The 19,285-nt window shown below is 50.5% G+C and overlaps 5 protein-coding genes across 5 annotated transcripts; 3 read left to right on the top strand and 2 right to left on the bottom strand.

Moving 5' to 3' along the window:
• Positions 1–409: 409 nt before the first annotated feature.
• HOO65_080039 (Negative regulator of mitosis) lies at positions 410–6,707 on the top strand (the record flags this gene model as incomplete). The annotated part of the gene is made up of 3 exons (XM_071004112.1): positions 410–3,347; positions 3,452–3,942; positions 4,005–6,707. The coding sequence occupies 3 exons, from the start codon at positions 410–412 to the stop codon at positions 6,705–6,707; spliced, it is 6,132 nt and encodes a 2,043-aa protein (XP_070856270.1).
• Positions 6,708–7,502: 795 nt separating this feature from the next.
• On the bottom strand, positions 7,503–8,921 carry HOO65_080038 (Eukaryotic translation initiation factor 3 subunit E; the record flags this gene model as incomplete). Its single annotated transcript, XM_071004276.1, has 2 exons — positions 7,503–8,417; positions 8,517–8,921. 2 exons carry the CDS (start codon positions 8,919–8,921, stop codon positions 7,503–7,505), a joined length of 1,320 nt encoding a protein of 439 aa, XP_070856269.1.
• Positions 8,922–9,629: 708 nt separating this feature from the next.
• On the top strand, positions 9,630–10,106 carry HOO65_080037 (mitochondrial 54S ribosomal protein mL49; the record flags this gene model as incomplete). Its single annotated transcript, XM_071001405.1, has 1 exon — positions 9,630–10,106. The coding sequence occupies one exon, from the start codon at positions 9,630–9,632 to the stop codon at positions 10,104–10,106; it is 477 nt and encodes a 158-aa protein (XP_070856268.1).
• Positions 10,107–10,911: 805 nt separating this feature from the next.
• On the bottom strand, positions 10,912–14,262 carry HOO65_080036 (SWI/SNF chromatin-remodeling complex subunit sol1; the record flags this gene model as incomplete). The annotated part of the gene is made up of 1 exon (XM_071001404.1): positions 10,912–14,262. The coding sequence occupies one exon, from the start codon at positions 14,260–14,262 to the stop codon at positions 10,912–10,914; it is 3,351 nt and encodes a 1,116-aa protein (XP_070856267.1).
• A 1,877-nt stretch (positions 14,263–16,139) lies between these two features.
• On the top strand, positions 16,140–18,931 carry HOO65_080035 (Nucleoporin AMO1; the record flags this gene model as incomplete). Its single annotated transcript, XM_071004151.1, has 4 exons — positions 16,140–16,185; positions 16,239–16,379; positions 16,549–16,739; positions 17,183–18,931. The coding sequence occupies 4 exons, from the start codon at positions 16,140–16,142 to the stop codon at positions 18,929–18,931; spliced, it is 2,127 nt and encodes a 708-aa protein (XP_070856266.1).
• Between the last annotated feature and the right edge of the window lie 354 nt (positions 18,932–19,285).

The following is a 19,285-nucleotide window of genomic DNA, read 5'->3' as shown; positions in this document are numbered from 1 at the left end:
TGGAGACAAACTGTGGCGCAAGCTTCTTCCCGTCTTGGCGGTCCACCACACTATTTAGCTACTAGTGGACAGCGCGTCTCCAGTGAAGCAAGCACTCAACGCGGGGACCTAGAACTCTTTTCTTCTGCGCTGCTGATAAGATAAGGCGCAAGAGGGCTGGAGCCGCAACTGCTGGTTCTTGATCGTGACGTTTACTTTTTTTTGGGCCAATCATTGGTACGGACAGCATTTGTGTCACCTTAATAACAATAGCCTATCATCGACGTCTTTTTTCTTCCTTCCCTCTCGCCTCCGTTGGTTGCCATCTTGTTTTCTTCTCTTTTCCCTTTTCAACCTCTTCATTGCCTCCTACTATCTTTTCCGCCTTTGTATTTCCATCTGCAAATGCTCACACCCCCACCAATGCCTCATGGCTCAAGTGACTTCTTTGGGCCTGCACCAGCCCGCTGGCCTGCAGCATGCCATTAGCGAACACCTCCTCCCTGAAGACGCCTCACCATCCGCTTACACATGGGATGTTTTTCTCGATGATACTGGTGCAAATCCCGTGCAGGACGAGCTTCTTGTGACCGCTAAGGCTGTTGTCTGGTCCCGTGGAAACATCTTCTGCAAGACGTTCAACTTTTCCGTTGAAAAAGAAGACATCCGACAAGCCCTATTGACGTACTTCCCGACTAAAACTGAAGACCCTGTCTCGACCTCTGCCTCGCGGCCGCCCACTCATACTGATACAAACAACCCCATTAATCACAAACATGTGCCAAAGCTGGCTCGAGCCCTAGTGGTCTTCCTCAAGACCCAGGCACATATATTCTTCCTCTCAGGCGCCAGCCACATAGTTCATATGCCATTCGAGGTTGAGACTGCCCGAGCCTTGCCTCAGGGCCTCTTGATCCAGCGAAAGAAGCAAAATGACGCTGCTGGAGGCACTGCTGCTGGCATCCGGTTCCCTCGAGTGCCCCCAAACTCGTTTACATCATCACAGCCCATCTTTTCTCTTGATCCTCCAACGCCTACACGGCCAAGCTTTTCAGTGGAATCGCTGGGAAAGCCTGCAACGCTTCCCCTGCGCCTTGGCTCAACACTAGGCAACATGAACCAGCCGTCTATAAATGCGCCATTGTCTCATTGGCCACGGCTTGTGACGCTGCTCGACCCGTTGCTTGAACTAGGCTTAGTGGTTGTTGCAGCACCTGAGCCGGTTGTTGCTGATAAACGAAAGGCTATGCTTCCCTTGCGTCCGTCATGCCTAGATGCCGCAGAGGAGATTCTTGATATGCATGTTGTCTCGTCACCACAGCTTCGGGGCTGTGAGCCTCTCTTGCTTGCCGTTACTGTAAATCGTGAATCGGGCGCCTACTCTATTTGGCGTGTACGATATCTCCCCACTGTTGATGCTTTTATCAAGACCGCTAAGACAACTATGCCCTCGAAAGTTGACCGTCGCCGGAGCTCCATGGCACCTGGATATGCAACATCTACATCAGCTGCAGGGGGGCCATCAACAGATGTCAAAACACCTGTGCGTAGTGGCTTTAGAGAGAGCTTTGGTGTCCCTCTGCCTGGAAAGCGCACGAGAAAGGCCACTGAAAAAGAAAAAGCTAGTTATCATCATCAGCAGCAGCAACATCAGGTCAATTTTGTGGCTTCTCTTGAAAAGGAGAGGGATCCGGTCATTACCAGACGTCAATCTAAGCGGCTGAGCTCTCTGGCTCGTGTTGACATGCCAGCCTCGCAGGAGCGTTCGGTTTTTGCCGAGAGCAACCAAATCAAAAGGCTAGAGTCGTTCCATAACCATGGCCGCCTGAGTGGGGCGCATTCGTACAACCAGTCTATTCACCCTAGCTTAAATAGCTTGCTAGATGTCAATGTCGACAGTCTACTTGAAGACATGCGTCTCGGCGCCGACTTTGAAGCCTCTGGTCTTTACAACATGGGGCTCCAAGACCATGACTTTGAGGGGCTTGCCCAGGAACTATCCTTTTCCAAGATCAAGACGATTCCTGTGAGCAATCTGACCATGGCTAGTATCGGTTATTCTTCTGGTAAAGCCCCGGCGTCATTGCCCCGGATTTTTAACATTGTTCATCCGCCCTCGCATTCCCATCGAAATGGCGGTATATCACTCATGGTGGTTATACAGGATTCGGTTGAACATCAATTGGATCTTGTCACCTTGCAGTTCAGTAGGCATGCCCGAGGAGCTGGATCGCTAGATACATTAACGTTAGGCGGGGTTGAAGTTCGACGTGCTCCTGGTGTTGTAGACTCATGTAAGCTAGTTGATGGCGATGTTGACATGATGCTTATTCTCTCCGAAAGACATGAGGGCGGTCTGGAACTTTCTATCCAAGCACCATGGAGCAAACCTACAACGATATCGATTCCTGTGCTCATTATGGACCATCTGCGATCTTTGCAGTACGTTGGTCAAGTTAAAGACAACACTGCCTTAGATTCTCTGTCTAGAGAAGCTGGACTTTCTATCAACGAAATTACCGGCTTCCGGCCACATCAAATTGCCGGAGTCGTCGATATCATTGACAAAACAGGTCGGATGCACCAGTTGAGCATTCGACTACAGCCTACTAACCGCCAGGTTCGTGCTATACTGGACGTATGTCGTGTAGTGATTGCCGATGCTGCGGGAGAGACGATTATTTGTGGGTGGTGGCAGGTCATGCAGTGGGTACAGACTGAGAACATTAATGTCGCTGACCGCGAATGGTCCGCTTTGACAATTCTTTTGCTTTCTATGTTTCTGCGTCTTAACACTACCGCTACTACTTTAGAGTCATCCTCATCGTCATCTTCACACTCACACTTACGATCAAAATCGGGGGGGCGGCGACAAAAGGCCTCAAAGCAGAAGCCAACAAATTTGCAATCTAACTGGAGTGCTATGCAAATGCACGTCAACCCCAATGCGGCAGCGGTGTCGTCTTGGTTGACTAGTCCGGCTTGGTCCTGGGCTTTCGACTCGGTAGTTGCAGCCTCTGACAACAAGGCCGAGTCCTTTATTGCTACCCATATCCGCTACTCTACCCGGTTTTTAGCTAGTGCCACTGGTGTTATGATGCTTGGCCCCAATGGCTATCTTCCAACAGCTTCAGGATTGCATGAGGAGCGCCGACTCTTTGCTGCTAGAAACATATTGGTCGGCATTCATCTGCTAGTTGAAGAGCAGAAACTTGACATCAGTATACCCGAGACTGGGCCGAATAGTAGAGCCGGCACGCGCGTGTTGCTGGCACAGATATCCAGATGGATGGGCTGGAAGGCCCTTAGTACTAACTCTGGCTATGAGATGTGCATACAAGAACCACTTGATGCGGCATTTGACAATGGTGAGATATACACGCTGGTTTTGCTCCTGCTTGTCCTCCCCCGGTTAACCCTACTTTTACATCTTGCTAATTCTCTTTTATGTTTGCTTTGCTTACTTGTACAGAGGTCACTCTTTCCATGCCTGTTCCCTGCCCTGAAGCGAATCTCTGTGTCTTAACATGGATTCAAAACCGTCTTGAAGGTGATCGTACTGCAACGTTTCCGGGCCTGATTGATGTGCTTGAAACAGCACAAGCGCCTTCTTCATCTTACTCTACGAACTCGGCGTTGCAAGAATTTGCAGCTTCTTTGACCCCGCGGACCACACAATTCAGAACATTTTTTAATCTCCTGCGGCCAAATGCTTCCTTTGCAGATAGTGTCGAGGCTATGTACAAAGCAGGGTTCTCTACCAATGTTGCCTTGGAGACTCTTCCAGAGGCTGTCTTAACAACTCTCAAAGACCCCATTGCCATGTGCCAGGCCTTCCCACCTTCTGCCTGGTCGAAGGGGCTGCTCATGCTAGTAAACCGCTCTGATATTGGCTTGCTTCTCGATTCTCGCCATGGAAAAAGGGCGCTCCAGCCCCAAGGACAGCTTAGACGTCAACATAATGTGAGTCAAGTTACCCAACTAAGCCTTCTGAAACTAGTATTAATAGAGATATCTCTATACAGAAAGCTGTCTCGCACGCCGCTACGTGGGACATGCAGCTTTTGTGCAAAAACACAGAAGAAGGGCCTGGGCTTGCCCAGGAAGATACGGATGCTGCAGCAGCTCAGCACCAGGCCATTGTGCGCAACCTATTCCGACAGGACCGCAGGTTCAACGATGCCCTTGAGCTAATGTCAACTGTTCGTGCTCGCACCATTACTCTCCGTCCTCAACCAGATTGGTCGGAGAGTGTGTATCTTGAGAAGCAAAAGGATATGGTGGCTCGCGTGGCCTTGAGTACCCTTGCTATACCGGCTGGTCGTGGCCTCTTGTACTACGGCCTTCGCTTCCCGCTGCCAACGCAGAAGACGAATATTATTGGCTTCAACTTGAACTGCATCGTGAAGCCGGTCAATGTCACGGTCGGTGTGGACCGCGCGCTCTTTACCGAAGAAAAGGTCTGCTGGAGCTTTTTCCATCAGGGAGCGGCTGCTGGCCTTTCCATATCACCCAAGGCTCAAGGTATTGATAATTCGTGGATTCTTTACAACAAGCCTGGCCAGGACCTTAGTAATAGACACGCAGGCTTCCTCTTGGCCCTGGGCCTCAACGGCCATCTCACCAATGTTGCCAAGTGGGTGTCGTTCAAATATCTTACTCCAAAACACAACATGACTTCCATAGGTCTCTTGCTTGGCCTGGCAGCGTCTCATCTAGGCACCATGGACTCGCTTATTACTCGTTTGCTGTCTGTACATGTGACTCGCATGCTTCCCCGGGGCTCGGCTGAGCTTAATCTCTCGCCATTAACACAAACCACAGGCATCATGGGTATTGGGCTACTATATTATAATACTCAGCATCGTCGCATGAGCGAAATCATGCTCTCTGAAATTTTGCATAGTCCGGAGCTAGATGGGGAGGCTGACAGCGAAGAGGCTCAAGCTAATTCCGACACACTTCGTAGTGAAGGCTATCGCCTAGCTGCTGGCTTTGCTCTCGGCTTCATCAATCTTGGAAGAGGCGCTGATCTAAAGGGCCTTCACGACATGGACGTGACCAACCGACTCCTTACTGTGGCCACAGCTCCGAAGCGCGTAGAGCTAGTCAACGTGTTAGATAGAAGTGCTGCAGGAGCGATCATGGCCCTAGCACTGATCCATATGAAGACAGAAGACGCGCTTGTGGCCCGCAAAGTCGACGTTCCTGATTCAATCATCCAATTTGACTACGTGCGTCCAGATCTGCTTCTGCTGCGAACAGTGGCGAAGAACGTGATCCTATGGTCGCAGGTGCAGCCCACGATGGAGTGGATTTGCGACAGTCTTCCTACGGCTTATCATAGCCGTGCTAATCTCGCTACTACTACACGTCTAACTAGCAGTGATTTAGCGTTTTACAGTATTCTGGGCGGACTCTGTTTCTCAATAGGTCTTCGTTATGCTGGCTCAGGCAATCTACATGCTCGCAATCTCTTAGTGCGCTTCTTGGACGACTTTGGGCGTCTTTTGAACATCTCCAAGGGCCGCTCTGGCATAGATCTTGGCGTTAGTTGCTATGACGAAGAGCTTGCACGCCATACTCTGCGCACCTGCCAGGATATCACGTCCCTTTCTGCCGCCTGTGTCATGGCTGGCTCAGGTGATATCATGGTTCTCCGGCGATTGCGGTCTCTCCATGGCCGTACTGATCCAGACATTCCGTACGGCTCTCATATGGCAGCACACATGGCCATTGGACTGCTGTTCCTGGGCTGCGGCTCGATGACACTCAGCAAGAGCAATCTAGCCACAGCGTCGCTGCTAGTTGCCTTTTACCCTGTGTTCCCTGCAACGGTCATGGACAACAGGGCTCATCTGCAGGCCTTCCGGCACTTGTGGGTTCTTGGTGTGGAAAGCCGGTGTGTTGTTGTTCGGGATGTTGCCACGGCTGAGGTCATTGGCGTCCCAGTAAGCATCACCCTCCGGCCCCATGCGGGACTACCCGCTCGTAATAACCCCCGCAGCACTGCTGAGCTTACCGAGCCACCTCGTCCCCCTACCAGCGAAACCATAGTTAAGACAACGCCTTGTCTTTTACCACCCTTGGATGAGATAGCCAGCATCCGCACACATGGCGGCCCGACGTATTGGGATACTGAGATAGACCTGATGGCCAACCCCAACATGGCGTCGGCTTTCATGGAAACACGGACCATTCATCTCCGTCGGCGCCCTGCTGCGGATGCACCTTTTAGTGATTTTGCGTCCTCGCCCACGTCAGTACAGACCGACAACTTGAACCCAGGACCATTCGCCAGTCTATCCGGAGGGAGCACGGACGATATAGCGTCATCTGGCCATTTATCCTGGCTGTTCTCTCTTGACGGCCTCAAACATCTTTCGTCTGCCGACCGTGCCATGGTCCTAGACACACAGGCTGGGAGTGGGGATGGTGCTGCAGGGTCTTTGTATCCTTCACCTGTTGACTCTCGCCTAGAACTGGAAAACACGGCAGGACACAGCCGCGATGAAATGCTCGGACTACGTCTGTTGTTCCAATGGGGTCATGTACGAGACGCTATCCGGATGCGAGAGCTAGACAAAGACCCAGCCGGAAGTGGAGATCCAGATTTGAGCAATCACGAAGCTTCTCGCAAGCAGAAGGAAATGGAACAGGCGGAGTGGTGGGTCAAGGACGAGGTTGTGCAGGCGCTTAAAGCCCAGGTAATAGCAGGAAATTTGTGAAGGAAAAGTACCAGAGGAAAAGCACCAGAGTGCTGAATGAATAACTACATCTATGGCGGACAAAGGGCTAGGAATAAACGACCTGAATGCTACGATACGGCACGTCACATCACGATACCAAATCAAAGGAAAAAAATGCATCATTTTCTTGCGTTTTTCTTGATCTTAAATAACTTTTTTATGTGTTGGTTGTTCATTTTTCCCCCCAAAAGAGCCAAACTCCAAATGTTCATGTGTCTTCTTGGTTGCGGAGACTCCTACATTAGCTTTTTTTTTTTGCCTTCTTAAGGGAAAAAGAAAAACTAGAATGAAAGGAATCTCAAGGTTACAAAAATAAACACTCGCAATAGACGTGAGCACGTTAACAAAGCAAATACAAAAAGAATGGGAGACAAAAGGGAAGTAGAAACAGAAAATGGGGAAGAAGAAAGGCAGAGAGGAGAAGAGAGCTAGAAGAGTGCAGCCAGCTAAGAAAAAGAGATCGAGAAGGAAAAAAAGGAACTGAAGACAAGAGTGTAAGTAATCAAGGAAAAGATAAAAAGAAAAACAAAACAAACGAGTCGGACCAAGAAGTAACGGGGAATATTAGCCAGAGAAAGAATTCCACCAGTGTCATCGGTCGCTTACGCCCTAAAATAAAAAACAATTCGTCTTGATTTTGTAGCGTTACATGAGGGAGAGATGTGGGACAGAGAAGATGAGCGTGGAATAAGAGAGAGAGAGAGAGAGAGAGAGTGAGGGGGGAGGCTGAGTGAGGGACGGGAAAGTGCAAAAGAAAGAGGCAACAAAAGTCTATTATTTGCTCAGGGCAGTCGACATGACAGACGTGCGGAAGACCACACCCTTGGTCTTCTCAACAATCTGCTGGTGCACATTGTTCTGCGTCTGGTTTATGGTTATGGTTCCAGCCTGGGCGTCAATCTTGGCGTCTATCCGGCTCTCGTAAATCAGCTTGACAATCCACTTCTCACCATCATCGGGGTTCAATCCCAGCTTCTCCGACAGATCATGGATGCTCACAAGGCTAGACACCTTGAAATAGCTCTCGCAGATCAGGTGGCGGGCAGCCTCGACAAAGGCATCGGTGCTGTTAAGCAGGAAGAAGTCGTTCTGGCAGACCTCTTCACTCTTGCGTAGCGCCTCGCGGGCCGCATCAAACTCAAAGTCCAAGTACAGGGCGCTAATAAACTCGATGACAGGGTCCTGGTACTCATACAGCTCCTGGCGCACGTAGCGGACAATGTCCTTCATCTGCTTCTGGTGCACGCTGGAGCTGCGGGCACGGCTGCGGCCGGTAATAACGGCAGCGACCAGGTACCGGAGGATCCAAGGGCAGGTGGTCTGAATGGTGTTGATGAAGTTAGGGCTGAGCAGCATTTCCAGAATGGGCTCGCGGTTCTTGTCATCGTTGAAAAGAGGGAATAGCGACCAGTGGATGAGCATAGTGCGGTGGTCGAGTTGGGCGCGGGGATTGTTGAACAGCTTAGAATCAATAATTTCTCTAATTCTGGTGATTTCCTCCCAGGACTGCTCCCAGTTGGTAACGAGGATTTCGCAGGCCAGCTTTCCCCACGTAGCTTTAGAGACCATGTCGTCATCGGTAGACAAAATGCGGAACTTGTAGAGGAGATCGGCAGCATCGGCGTAGTTGCCACAGCGGAAGTGGAATATGCCGTGCTCATAGAGGCCATTGACCATGTCGATAGTAACCTATTAGGAAGAGAGAGAGGAGAACGGGCGGACAAGTTAGAACGAGTGAAGTCAAAAAGAGGCTTGTGCGACCGGTTTGCAATGGGCTAATGAACCTACCCCGTGATTCTTCTCCAGGAACTGAAGGTTGGCAACCTTGTCACTACGGAAGGCATCGACAACTTCCTCCTGCATCAGAAGGTCGGAGATTTTGGACGTCTCGGCCTCGCTAGTCTCGAGCTGAGCAAGAACAGCCTGGCGTTTCTGGGCGTATTCTTCGGGAGCGTTATCGACGCCGTGTAGTTGGCAGTACATGTTCGCAACGTAGTCGGCCATGTTGGTGTCCTTCATGAGCTCGAACTTGGCCTCGAGAATGTTTCTCATAGCCGCCTCATCGTTGTTTTGTTGCGCACGCTGCGACTCGAACTCGATAAGGTGTAGGAAGAGATGGCGGGACAGCTGGGGAGCAAACTTTGCAACCAGCGAATAGTTGTTGCCAGACGAGGCAGCGGTTTCGACAGCCATTGTGACGGGGGAAAGAGAAGAGATGGATAGAGAGACGGAAAGATGAGCGAACAAGCGGTTGGGCGTCGGAAGAGCGGGGGAGGGGACGCGCAAAGAGGAACTATGGGATTTTGTGAAGGAGAAGAAGTTGGTCAAGAGCGTGGGAGCCGAGGTTTTTACTGGGTCGATCTTATCACTAGGTGCGATATTCACAGAAAAGAGGATGTTGTCTCTACGATTCAGTTAAGAAGGAGAGAGCAAGCATGTGCATAAACCGAAAAAGATTAGTTTGTGCCGCTGATTTTTAGGAGGTAAAGGTCAGCAATTCAGCAGCCTTTTGATGCATGCAGACCAGCAATAAGCTTCAGTATGAAAAGATCGTCAGAAACTTTGGTGGTGGGGGAAATGCCTAGGAAAAGGCCCCAAAAGCCCCTCCTTTAGGCCAGCAAAGCCTGCTGCATTTTTTCAGTGGGGCTTGTTTTTTTTCGCTACTCAACTTGGCCTTCAGCCATGGGCCCACATGTTTAGTCTTTTTACCGCCCACAAGAGTGTTAAAAGGGCAGACATCAAGCACGTGCAGTATCACGTGAATTGGCAAAACGCTGTATATTTACCCGATGATCTACCCACAAGTCTAGAAGCCTTGTCGCAAGTTTGTGCAGACCGAGCTGTGACGTCGTAGCACCTTCCCCTCCTACCCTGTATAGTCACCTCGTCTCTGTACTCACCATGCTCTCCATTCTCCGGTCTGCCCATCCGGCTGCCGCCCTGCTCCCTAGATTTTCTGCTACCGTTTCTGCCGCGCGGTCAACGCGGACATATGCCACTGAGACCATTGTCGTCTCCGATGTGCTAGCCCGAGACAAGCCCGTTGCCGACCCTACGCAGAAGACCTATTCTGTGCTGCGCACGGCATCAAAGAACCTGCCCGTCTATCTAGACCAGAACCGAGCGTCAAAAGCCTTCACCACAATCATCCGGCGCATCGAGGGCAGCCCGCAGGATCTCAAGAAGGATCTCTACCAAGCTCTAGAGCTTCCCGCCGAGGATGTCAAAGTCAACCCTGTAACCAAACATATACATGCCAAGGTACTTGCTTACAGCCCCTTTCCTCGTCATTCTTCCCAAGACCGTACTCTGACCCTTTCTACCCAGGGCCACCACATGGAGCGGATAAAAGCCTTCTTGGCCAGCCAAGGCTTCTAGATACCTACCACGCGCAAAAAACAAGTGAAAGACATCAGAGCAGCATCTGTCTGTCTCCCATAGCACACAGCCAACACGGAAACAACACAATATTCTGTCGACACGTAACCTCCCTCTAGACTTGCCAGCCTGTATCACCATCATCTTCATATTTAGCAACACCACATGTACATTAATCACATTTTCCCGGCAGAAGCTCAATACAACCTAGTCTGCAAACGCATGGCGATTGCCCCGTAAGCCACATCTTCATATGAAACAGGAGAAACAACAACGAGTTACTATGTATGATGAACACAATAAAGGAAGATAAAGAGGAAAAAGGGAGAAGCTTAAAATGCAAGTAATTGATAGAACGAATAGGGGACAAATAAACAGGCAGCTAGTGACAAAAACAAAAGCCACGATATTTGTTATCCAAGAGAGATATCAAGACGAAGCACCTCCAAGACAGCCAGATAACATCCGTCATCCCAAACGACAATGACCAGCAACAAAAGGAGAGAGCGGAAAGTACACGCAGAAGAAGAGGGCAAAGAAATGAAAAAAAAAAGAACAAAGCGAAAGGAACAAAGACAGGACGGAAGAGCAAATGATAAACAACACACAAGACAGATAACCAAGTCCCCAAAGTCCCCTTTCCCACGCCGTTTCGTCCGTTGAAGCCAGCTACAAAAAAGGAAAAGTAAAAAAAAAGAAATAGAAAAATAAAGAAATCTGGGAAAGGGATAGAGTTATCCTCCCCCCTCCATCCCCCCTTCCCTCAGGTCTTTGTAGCATATACTAGTTCAAACAAAAATACGGATCAAAGTGACAACGTAGACAGAGACATGATTTGCTGAACTACGCCCTCCTTTGTCCACTCAGGAGCAACAAACGAGAGCGTGTTAATCAGCATATCCTTGCTGGGCAGACTTTCTACAGGAACCGCTTTGCTGGCATCCGAGGGATCCCTTGACCGCTCAACCATCTTTTTGAGCACACCAACAACCAGTACCACTAGATAGATCAGCGACTCGTCCCGACTTGGAGGTGGGCCGCGGGCCGTAGTTGGTCGTGCTTGGAGATCATACTGTGATCCCAAAAACTGTGACAAATGTAGGAGACTAGGCGCAATCCCATTGGCGGGCGACAACCATGTTTTGACAAGTGGCGTTTCGTGGCTTGGCGCCATCCCCAAGAGCATGTCAGCCGCAAGTAGGCCCTGCATGAGGAACGGCTTGCGGCACTCAACTAATGTTGCTATTACGGGCTGCCGGGCATCCTTAGAGTAGTCTGGGATTGGCGCAATAGCTAGGCCAAATGCCCGAGTAAGCATGTCAAGCGGGTCACTCACTACTGCCTGCTCTGTAGAAAAGATGGACCGGAAATGCAATCGGTTTGGCTGATCACGCGCCAGAGTCTTCGCTAAGGCGTCGACCGCATGCGGCAAGTATGGGTGTATGAGCGGATCATAGCTAGAAAAGAATGTTGTACCGTCTTTCACTTCAGGAAGCGGCGACGGGGCAAAACAAAGTAGAAGATTCAGCAATGCCAAAGCGTTATCACGACTGCTAATTTCAAGTGACGAGGCTATGTTAGAAAGAATGATAACGCAATCCTTTACAAAGTCAAGGGCATTGATATTCGTGCGCAAAAATAGCTCACGTGTGCCAATGCACCGGATTACAGAGCACATCAAGTTAATAGTCAACTCGTCAGCCAGTGGTACCAAGTTCGGGTTGTTTTCGCCCGGGCAGGAAAGATTGCGGAAGATGCCAAAAATGCATATCAGCCGATCGACTGCCCGCTGCATATCATACTCAGTACTTCCAAACTCGGGAGCATCATTGACCTGGAAGTAATCCTCTTTAGTCAGGCGCACCATCTCTTCATAGGATGGCAAAACGATCTCGTCGCGTATTTGCGCGGTATGGGCAAGCAAGACATCTACTTGGTCCTGAGCACAGTCTACAAGAGCATCAGCAAGGTCTTCGCAAAATGGCAGGTGAATGACGTGCAACTGATGCATTGAGAGAGAGACATCAGCAAGCGTATCCAAAGCTACGCGTATCTCGCTATGCAAGCCACACTGGATACTGCGCGTCAATGCGGCTATGTCAATATGGCCAAGTTCCTGGACAGGCGGATAGTCGGGTCTCATGCGCTCAAGGTCGAATCCAATGTTGTTCATCGTACTAAGATTTAGAAGACCCCAAGTGCCGATCTCACGACTACGCGGAATGTACTCATCACTTCCCATAAGGAAATTGGCCGGCGCTTCTGACAAGACCATGCCAGGCGGAGCACTGCTCTGGCCTCTTGGGAGCCCGCTGGCATCGCCATCCATATGGGGGAAAGGGGGCTGACCACCCATCGGTGCTCCATTTGAAGGTTCTCCGGGGCGCTGGCCCACGGTACGCGAATGGTTCGGCAAAGGCTGGCCGGGAATCTGAACGTGACCAAATGCAGCACCGCTAGCTGGAGCCTGCGGTGTGTGTGGGTTATTTGGGGCTTTAGAGTTGTGCGCTGGTGTTGCTGGAGCGGCTTGAGATGGCATCATATGAGGCGGGCCTGGCGGAGGTGGTTGTAGCTGCTGGTGCTGTGAAAGGGCTTGACCCTGCATGGTTGGTGTTCCGGGGACGCTAGGAGGCCCTTGGCCAGGACCCTTGCGCTGACTTGACGCCCAGGCTTCCTCGAACATCAGAAGATTTTTCTCGTAGATCATCTTGAGCACTTGTGGCGCGTTAGGGACCTGGACAGGATAAAACTGCAAGGCCTGAGCAATGTGAAGCCACTGGTTGGTAGCGGTTACATTCTTATACATTCCACGATGTTGAACGTATTGGAACAACATGGGAAGGCTGACAGGGCGAGGGCCAATCATGGGGCTCTTATCAAGCGGCAGGTTACGTGAGGTACAGAAGTTGATGAGATTCTTCATAAACGCATCAGGGTCAAGCCTCTGGGCGGGCCGTTGCTGTTGCTGTGGCTGACGCATGGCAGGGCCAGGCTGTTGGCCATTCATGATGGCAGGGGATTGCTGAGGCTGCTGCTGAGGCAAGCTGCTGGGACGGGCCTGATTTTGGACTTGTGCCTGGGCCTGGGCTTGGGCTTGGGCTTGGGCTTGGGGCATGCCTTGAGCCTGCATTTGCTGCTGCAGTCTCATCTGATACGCAGCTGTCATTTTTTGTTGTTGGTCGATAGAATTGCGCGTGCTCTGCAACTGAGGCTGCTGATACATTTGCTGCTGGCCGGGTTGCTGCGGTATGGACTGGTTGAGAGCTTGAGCCGGAGCTGGTCCTGGGGAGGGGCGTGGCTGAGAAGGCGAGGGGTTATTGAAGCTAGGGTTGAAAGCAGCCTGTTGCTGCATGTTTTGCATGTACGGATTTGACGGTTGGGGCGTCCCGCCGTGGTCGGAAGGCGCAGGAGAGCCCTGAGGGTTGAACTGTTGATGGCTAGGCGAAAACGGATGGGGCGATGCCGTAGCCACACGCTGCGGAACGCTGCCAGGACGCAGCGACTGATTAGCCATCATGGGTGATGGCGTCGCATTAGAAGGGCCATCACCATGAGCTAGACGAGATGGATAGGGCGAGACCTGTGTGGAGGGATTTTGTGGTTGAGTGGGAGGAAACTGGGCTGGATTGTTAGGAACCGAGTTATTAGCAAAAGGCTGCTGCTGTTGATGAGGGTGGTGCTGCATATGTTGATGGTGCTGATGCTGGTGCTGCATATGTTGGTGCTGATGTTGAGGTTGATGGTGTTGTGGTTGCTGTGAGTGTTGATGTTGCGGCTGTTGCTGCTGACTCGGGGTTTCGGAACGCGTTGTCGGGATTATGCCTGGGTTAGGACGAGGCGAGCCGGCCATGCTATCGTCGCGCGGGCGAGGACGCTTGGAAGGGACGATTGGATTAGTTTGGTATGATGTGTTCTGGAAGGCAGATGGAGACGCGTTACGCATCGGACCCGATCCATTTGACATGGCCATCATATTTGGAGGTTGTCCACCAAACTGGGCAGCAGCGGCATTGGCAGATGGATTGAACTGAGCAGAATTGCCCATAAATGCTGCAGGGTCCATCATTACTTGAGGCGAGGGGGCGGCAGATGGGTCGGTCATAAGCGGGAAGCCGTTGCCATTGTGGTTTGGCGGCTCATTCATCCAGGCGCTCATTTCTAAAGATTTTAAGCGCGACCCATCCAGTAAACGGTTCACGATTTCAAGCGTCCAACAGCAGGATCGAGAAGAAGATGGTGATGGAAATAGCCTTCTTTAGATGATAGGGGGATGCGATCGCTGTCGCAATCAAGAGGCCAAGCCGCTGTCGCGTCGCAAGGCGATTGGGAGAGAGAAGAGAGATGCAGGCTAGATCCGGCTGGGCTAGGCTGAGCCGAGCTTGAATTGGATTGTGCAGACGCAAAGAGAAGCGAGGAGCAGATGATGAATCAGCTGAGCAGTAAAGTAGAGAAGATTAAAGCAGACACTAGGAAAAGACAGACGATCTAACCACGCCGCAAAAGACAAGGAAACCAAGAGAAGGCTTCCAATATGGGATGATTAAACAACCAGACACTTGGTCGCTGGAGGCGTTTTGGAGGCAAAAAAAAAAAGTCGAAGCTCGTGCAAAGCAGCCAAAAATGACTGGCGATGGATTCTGGGGAAGGTTTGTCTTGTCGCGATGCTTTTGGCTTGCTGTGACGTTTTCGTTTTTTGCGTGTCTTCAGCCTCTTTGATTGTGCTTTTTTTTACTTCGCGAAATGTGGACGTGTACGAAGCGAGGCAGCGTTACTGGATAGCCAACACTAAAATGGTACGCTGTATGCCACGGCACTGTGCTGCACTGTACGGCACTGTACTGGGCTGAGCTGCTGTATCTGCAAGCCGCGGACGTCGTTCTTTTGGAGTCAAAGGAAAGAAAATCAAGCTATTCTGTATGGCCACAGAGTATCTCTGGCTAATACTAACTTGAAGCTTGTTCTCCTTTGCTAGGCTTGATTTCGTTTTGCGAGACAGCCTTGTGTTTCTTGTGGCTCTGCTCAAAATGAGCTTCCTTTGGACTGGCATAGGCACGCGTCTTCCCTTTCAAGTTTCCACTCTTGCAAAGGCAACGCCACTGCCAGACGAACTTCTGTGGCGCGTTTTCTGTGGCGTGGCTGAGCTTTGGCCCCGTAAAACAACAGCCATCGAACGTGCAGCTTAGACGTGCTTAACAAAATGATGTGCACATACTGTAGTCACATTGATACAGGCATTCCTGTAGCTCACGGATTCCAAGTCGCACATATCTATGTGAAGCCCCCAAAGCCCACGCACCCAAAGTTGCACATGGCCGTCTACAAATATGCAGTCATCGTAGCACCCCAGCCAAGGTCACTTTTGCCCATCTTACCCATCAACTACGCAGCTTTCCAGTTACACGAATTACCAACCAAAAATAAAGTTTACCATCCCTTCAGCAGCCATTACCTTGATTCCCTCTAGATTAGTGTATGTTAACCTAGTGAAGGGTGAAGATGCTTGAGCAAGACCCTATCTACATCCCACCCGGCCCCTCCTGACGTGTGCTTAGGAACGCTCAGTCGGTTAGCCGTTAGATAGTCAGCATGTTTATTCTCCTGCCGGATTTTAGTGCTTAAAACACAACTATATTTATGCAAATGATGCAACATCGTATGTGACTCGACCTAACCAATATAAGGGTTGCCGTGCAATCAAACATTATAACCCTAAGACAGCCTCACGCTGAGTTCTTGGCAAGGCTGACAATTTTGGTCACAATCTCTAGATTTCTGGATAATTTGATGTGTTCCTCTACCATCTCTTTAATATCAAGTTTTATTTTTCTCATTTATTAGTTAGATTTGAACCATTCCTAGCAAGTTTGCCACTAGAACGCTAGATTTTCTCAAGCAATTGTAGCTTGAAGAAGTCGCATCTAGTAATGAGATCTGTTGCTGAACCGAGTCTAACGTGACCTGACCCGACTTACGCGAAGAACCCATACATACAGACACTGTATTGCAGCAAGCGTTCTCGTTGAATATCACACCATGACGCTGTGTCGCTTTTACCAAACGGGGACGTGCCGTTACGGCAGTAGGTCTCTCGTTTCCGCACACTTGACAGTCCTATGGAGTCTGCGCTAACAGCTCTGCATCGCATTTCTCTAGACAGTTGCAAATTCGAACATCCTGGCGCTAATAAGAACGCTGGCAATGGCAGCAACAACCGATTCTCGGCTTTTGGCAGTAGTAGCAACGCCAACAACGGCTCCGATACCGACGATAATCGTACGACTTGTTCTCCCTCTATCCCACTTCCTGCTCCCCATCTTTGTCCCCATATCCGCCTCTTTCCACTAGCCTGGAGCCTTCTCCTTTCTTTTCCTACTAGTCCAAAGATCACCAAAATACGTAGTCTCATATGAAACTGACCCTCAGCTCGTCTGCGCGTGTACAGCCTACAAGCTCTCTCGTGACGCAATTGAAAAGGACTTGACTAGTGAAACGCCGCAGTGGATTCTCTCGGCTTATGGTCCGGGTACAAATGCCCCGGAACAGCTGTGGGGTGGGTTTCCTCTGGAGCAGAGCGCTGAAGAGATCCGATTATATTATTTAACGAGTGAACAAGCCGGAAAACAGGGTGAGGCGGTAAGTCAATGCAAACTACAGCACCCCCACAGCACTCCACAGCCCTTTACAGCGCTCAATGGTTCTCTATAGCACACTACACAGTGACCATCGCACACGTACTGAGCTGTTATGCACTATAACTTTGGCGCATTCTAGTGTCTTCTAGACTGGCTTTGGCGCTACTACAATGTGGACCGAACCCTCTTTTCCTATTCTTTCCCTTTCTTTTTTTTTTTTCCATTTAGCTTTGGCCATTAGTCTACTTATCGTCTTTTGCTCTGCTTCATCTCGCTTTGCTTTGCAAACATACCAAAACACCAGCTTTCTAATTGCCTGCCTGCATCACGTCTTATTCCTGGGTCTTTTTCAGCTTCCTACTTCCTACTTCCTACTTCCTACCATTCCCATGCCATTCGTTTCTTAATCTTCATCTAACATTTTCGCGTTGCCCGTCGTATCAGCTCGAACAAATCACCAAACTCTACCAGGAAGCACAGAGCCGTATTCGCAACGCTGCTTCTAACCTGGACGACGCCATTCGATATATCAACAGCTCCCGGGACAAACACCCAAACCGTGTTGATATTGTCGCACAAGGGAACTCGAACTCAACCAGTACCAGCGCTCCTAGTTTAGGTAGCTCTTCTAACAATCCCTTTGTGTCCGCCACAACAGGCTCCAACGCGTCCCAAAATTCCGCAATGCTTGGTGGCAGCTCTTCAGTGTTTGGCCAGCCTAGCAACCTGGGTCAAAAGCCCAGCCCCTTTGGCCAATCGTCAACGTTTGGCCAGCCTTCACAGCCTAATGGAGGTAGCACCTTCGGCCAGCCTTCAAACTTGGGCGGCGGTGGTGGTGCTTTTGGTAAACCTAGCGCATTTGGTGCTGCGGGCTCAAATAGTACTGGCACCGGCGGTTTTGGCGCCTTGAATTCCAGCGGACCAGCTTTTGGCCAGACCGGGTTTGGCTCATCGGCTGGAAACACTGCTGCTGCCACTGGCACTGCCTTTGGGCAGCCGTCTACTTTTGGACAAAAGCCTGCCTTTGGAGCGCCTTCTTTTGGCAAGTCTGGTTTTGGCCAGCCGGCATTTGGTGCCCCGGCGGCTCCTGCAGCTTCTGGTGGCGGCATTTTTGGCCAGGCGTCAAAACCGACACAAAATAGCAGTGGATTTGGCCAGACGACTCAGACTAGCGGGAGCGCCTTTGGGCAGCCTTCTAGTCTAGGCCAATCTGGCGGCGGCAGTTCATTTGGCCAGCCTTCACAATTGGGCCAGTCTGGCGGAAGTGCCTTTGGCCAAACCTCGAAACTGGGCCAATCAAATGGCAGTTCTTTTGGCCAACCATCGCAGCTAGGCGGCGGTAGTTCAGCATTTGGCCAGCCGTCCCAGCTAGGCGCGAAGCTGGGCGCCTTTGGATCGTCGCCAGCACCAACAGGAGGAAGTACAAGTACCAGTGGCTTTGGTGCCTTTGCAGGTAAATCTGGATCTGGGGGTAGTCCTTTTGGCCAACCAAGTGGTAACAATGCCAACACGGCTACTAATAGCCCGTTTGGTGGCGGTGGTGGTGGTGGCAGCACTTCGACCGGAAGCCCATTTGGTCAAGCCTCGACAAGCACCAGCAATCCATTCGGATCTACCAGTAGCAGCAGTAGTGCCTTTGGTCAAGCTGCTCCTGCTAAGCCTAATCCTTTTGGGGCACCGGCAAACTCAACTAACGGAAGTGCTTTTGGCCAACCGTCAAATCTTGGGGCCAATAGTTCCTTTAACAATAGTAATGGAAACACTGCATCTAGTGTCAGTGGGTTTGGCCAGGCCTCATCTGCACCCGCTAATCCATTTGGCGCCCCTCCCGTTCCAGCTGCCCCAGCGAAGACTAATGACCCCTACCCTCCAAACAGTGGCAAGCAGCATCCACCCTTGGAAATGTATACAACTCGCAATAGCCAAACGCAGCAACTGGCAACATTTAAGGGCCGGCCAGTTGAATATGTTTCTGACGTGCCAGGCATCCGTGATAGCGGGTCCGGAGTCTGGTGCAAGATTCTGTTCCCCAATGGTCCGCCCATAAATTACCCCGCTACAGAGATATCTCTGGAAAAGATGGAGGCTACGGTCAAACAACAGTGGGAGCACTTTGCGACGTCGGGATCGTTTGCCGGCGGGAAGATTCCTATGCAGCCACCTCCACGTGTGGCATGCACGTGGGACTTTTAGTTTCCTGGGTAGCTGGCTGGGGGATGTGTGTATTGTTGTTTGTTGTAGACTGATAAGTGAAGGATTTCTTACAGTGATTTTTTGGGCGTATTTTTTACAATTGTTATCTTAAGTGTTTGGCGTTATGGAGCTTTGGAGTGTTGTACATGTTAGTGATTGGCAAGGCTTCTATATCATGCTCGAGGCAAGTTGTTGGTTGGTCTACTTGCTTTTAGCTTATACTTCAACTTTTTTTATTGTTTTTCTTTGCTGTTCATATCCCTTCATTCTCTCGTGCTATCATGTAAAAACTGAATTATTCTTTAGGTTCAGCGTCTTGTCCAGTCTGAAAGTGTTACACCTCCATTACCTTGG

The sequence above is a fragment of the Ceratocystis lukuohia genome, assembly GCF_044167205.1.
Source record: "Ceratocystis lukuohia strain C4212 chromosome Unknown Supercontig8_pilon, whole genome shotgun sequence".
Classification (NCBI taxonomy): Eukaryota; Fungi; Ascomycota; class Sordariomycetes; order Microascales; family Ceratocystidaceae; genus Ceratocystis; species Ceratocystis lukuohia.
This window is presented reverse-complemented; position numbering and strand designations above follow the sequence as displayed.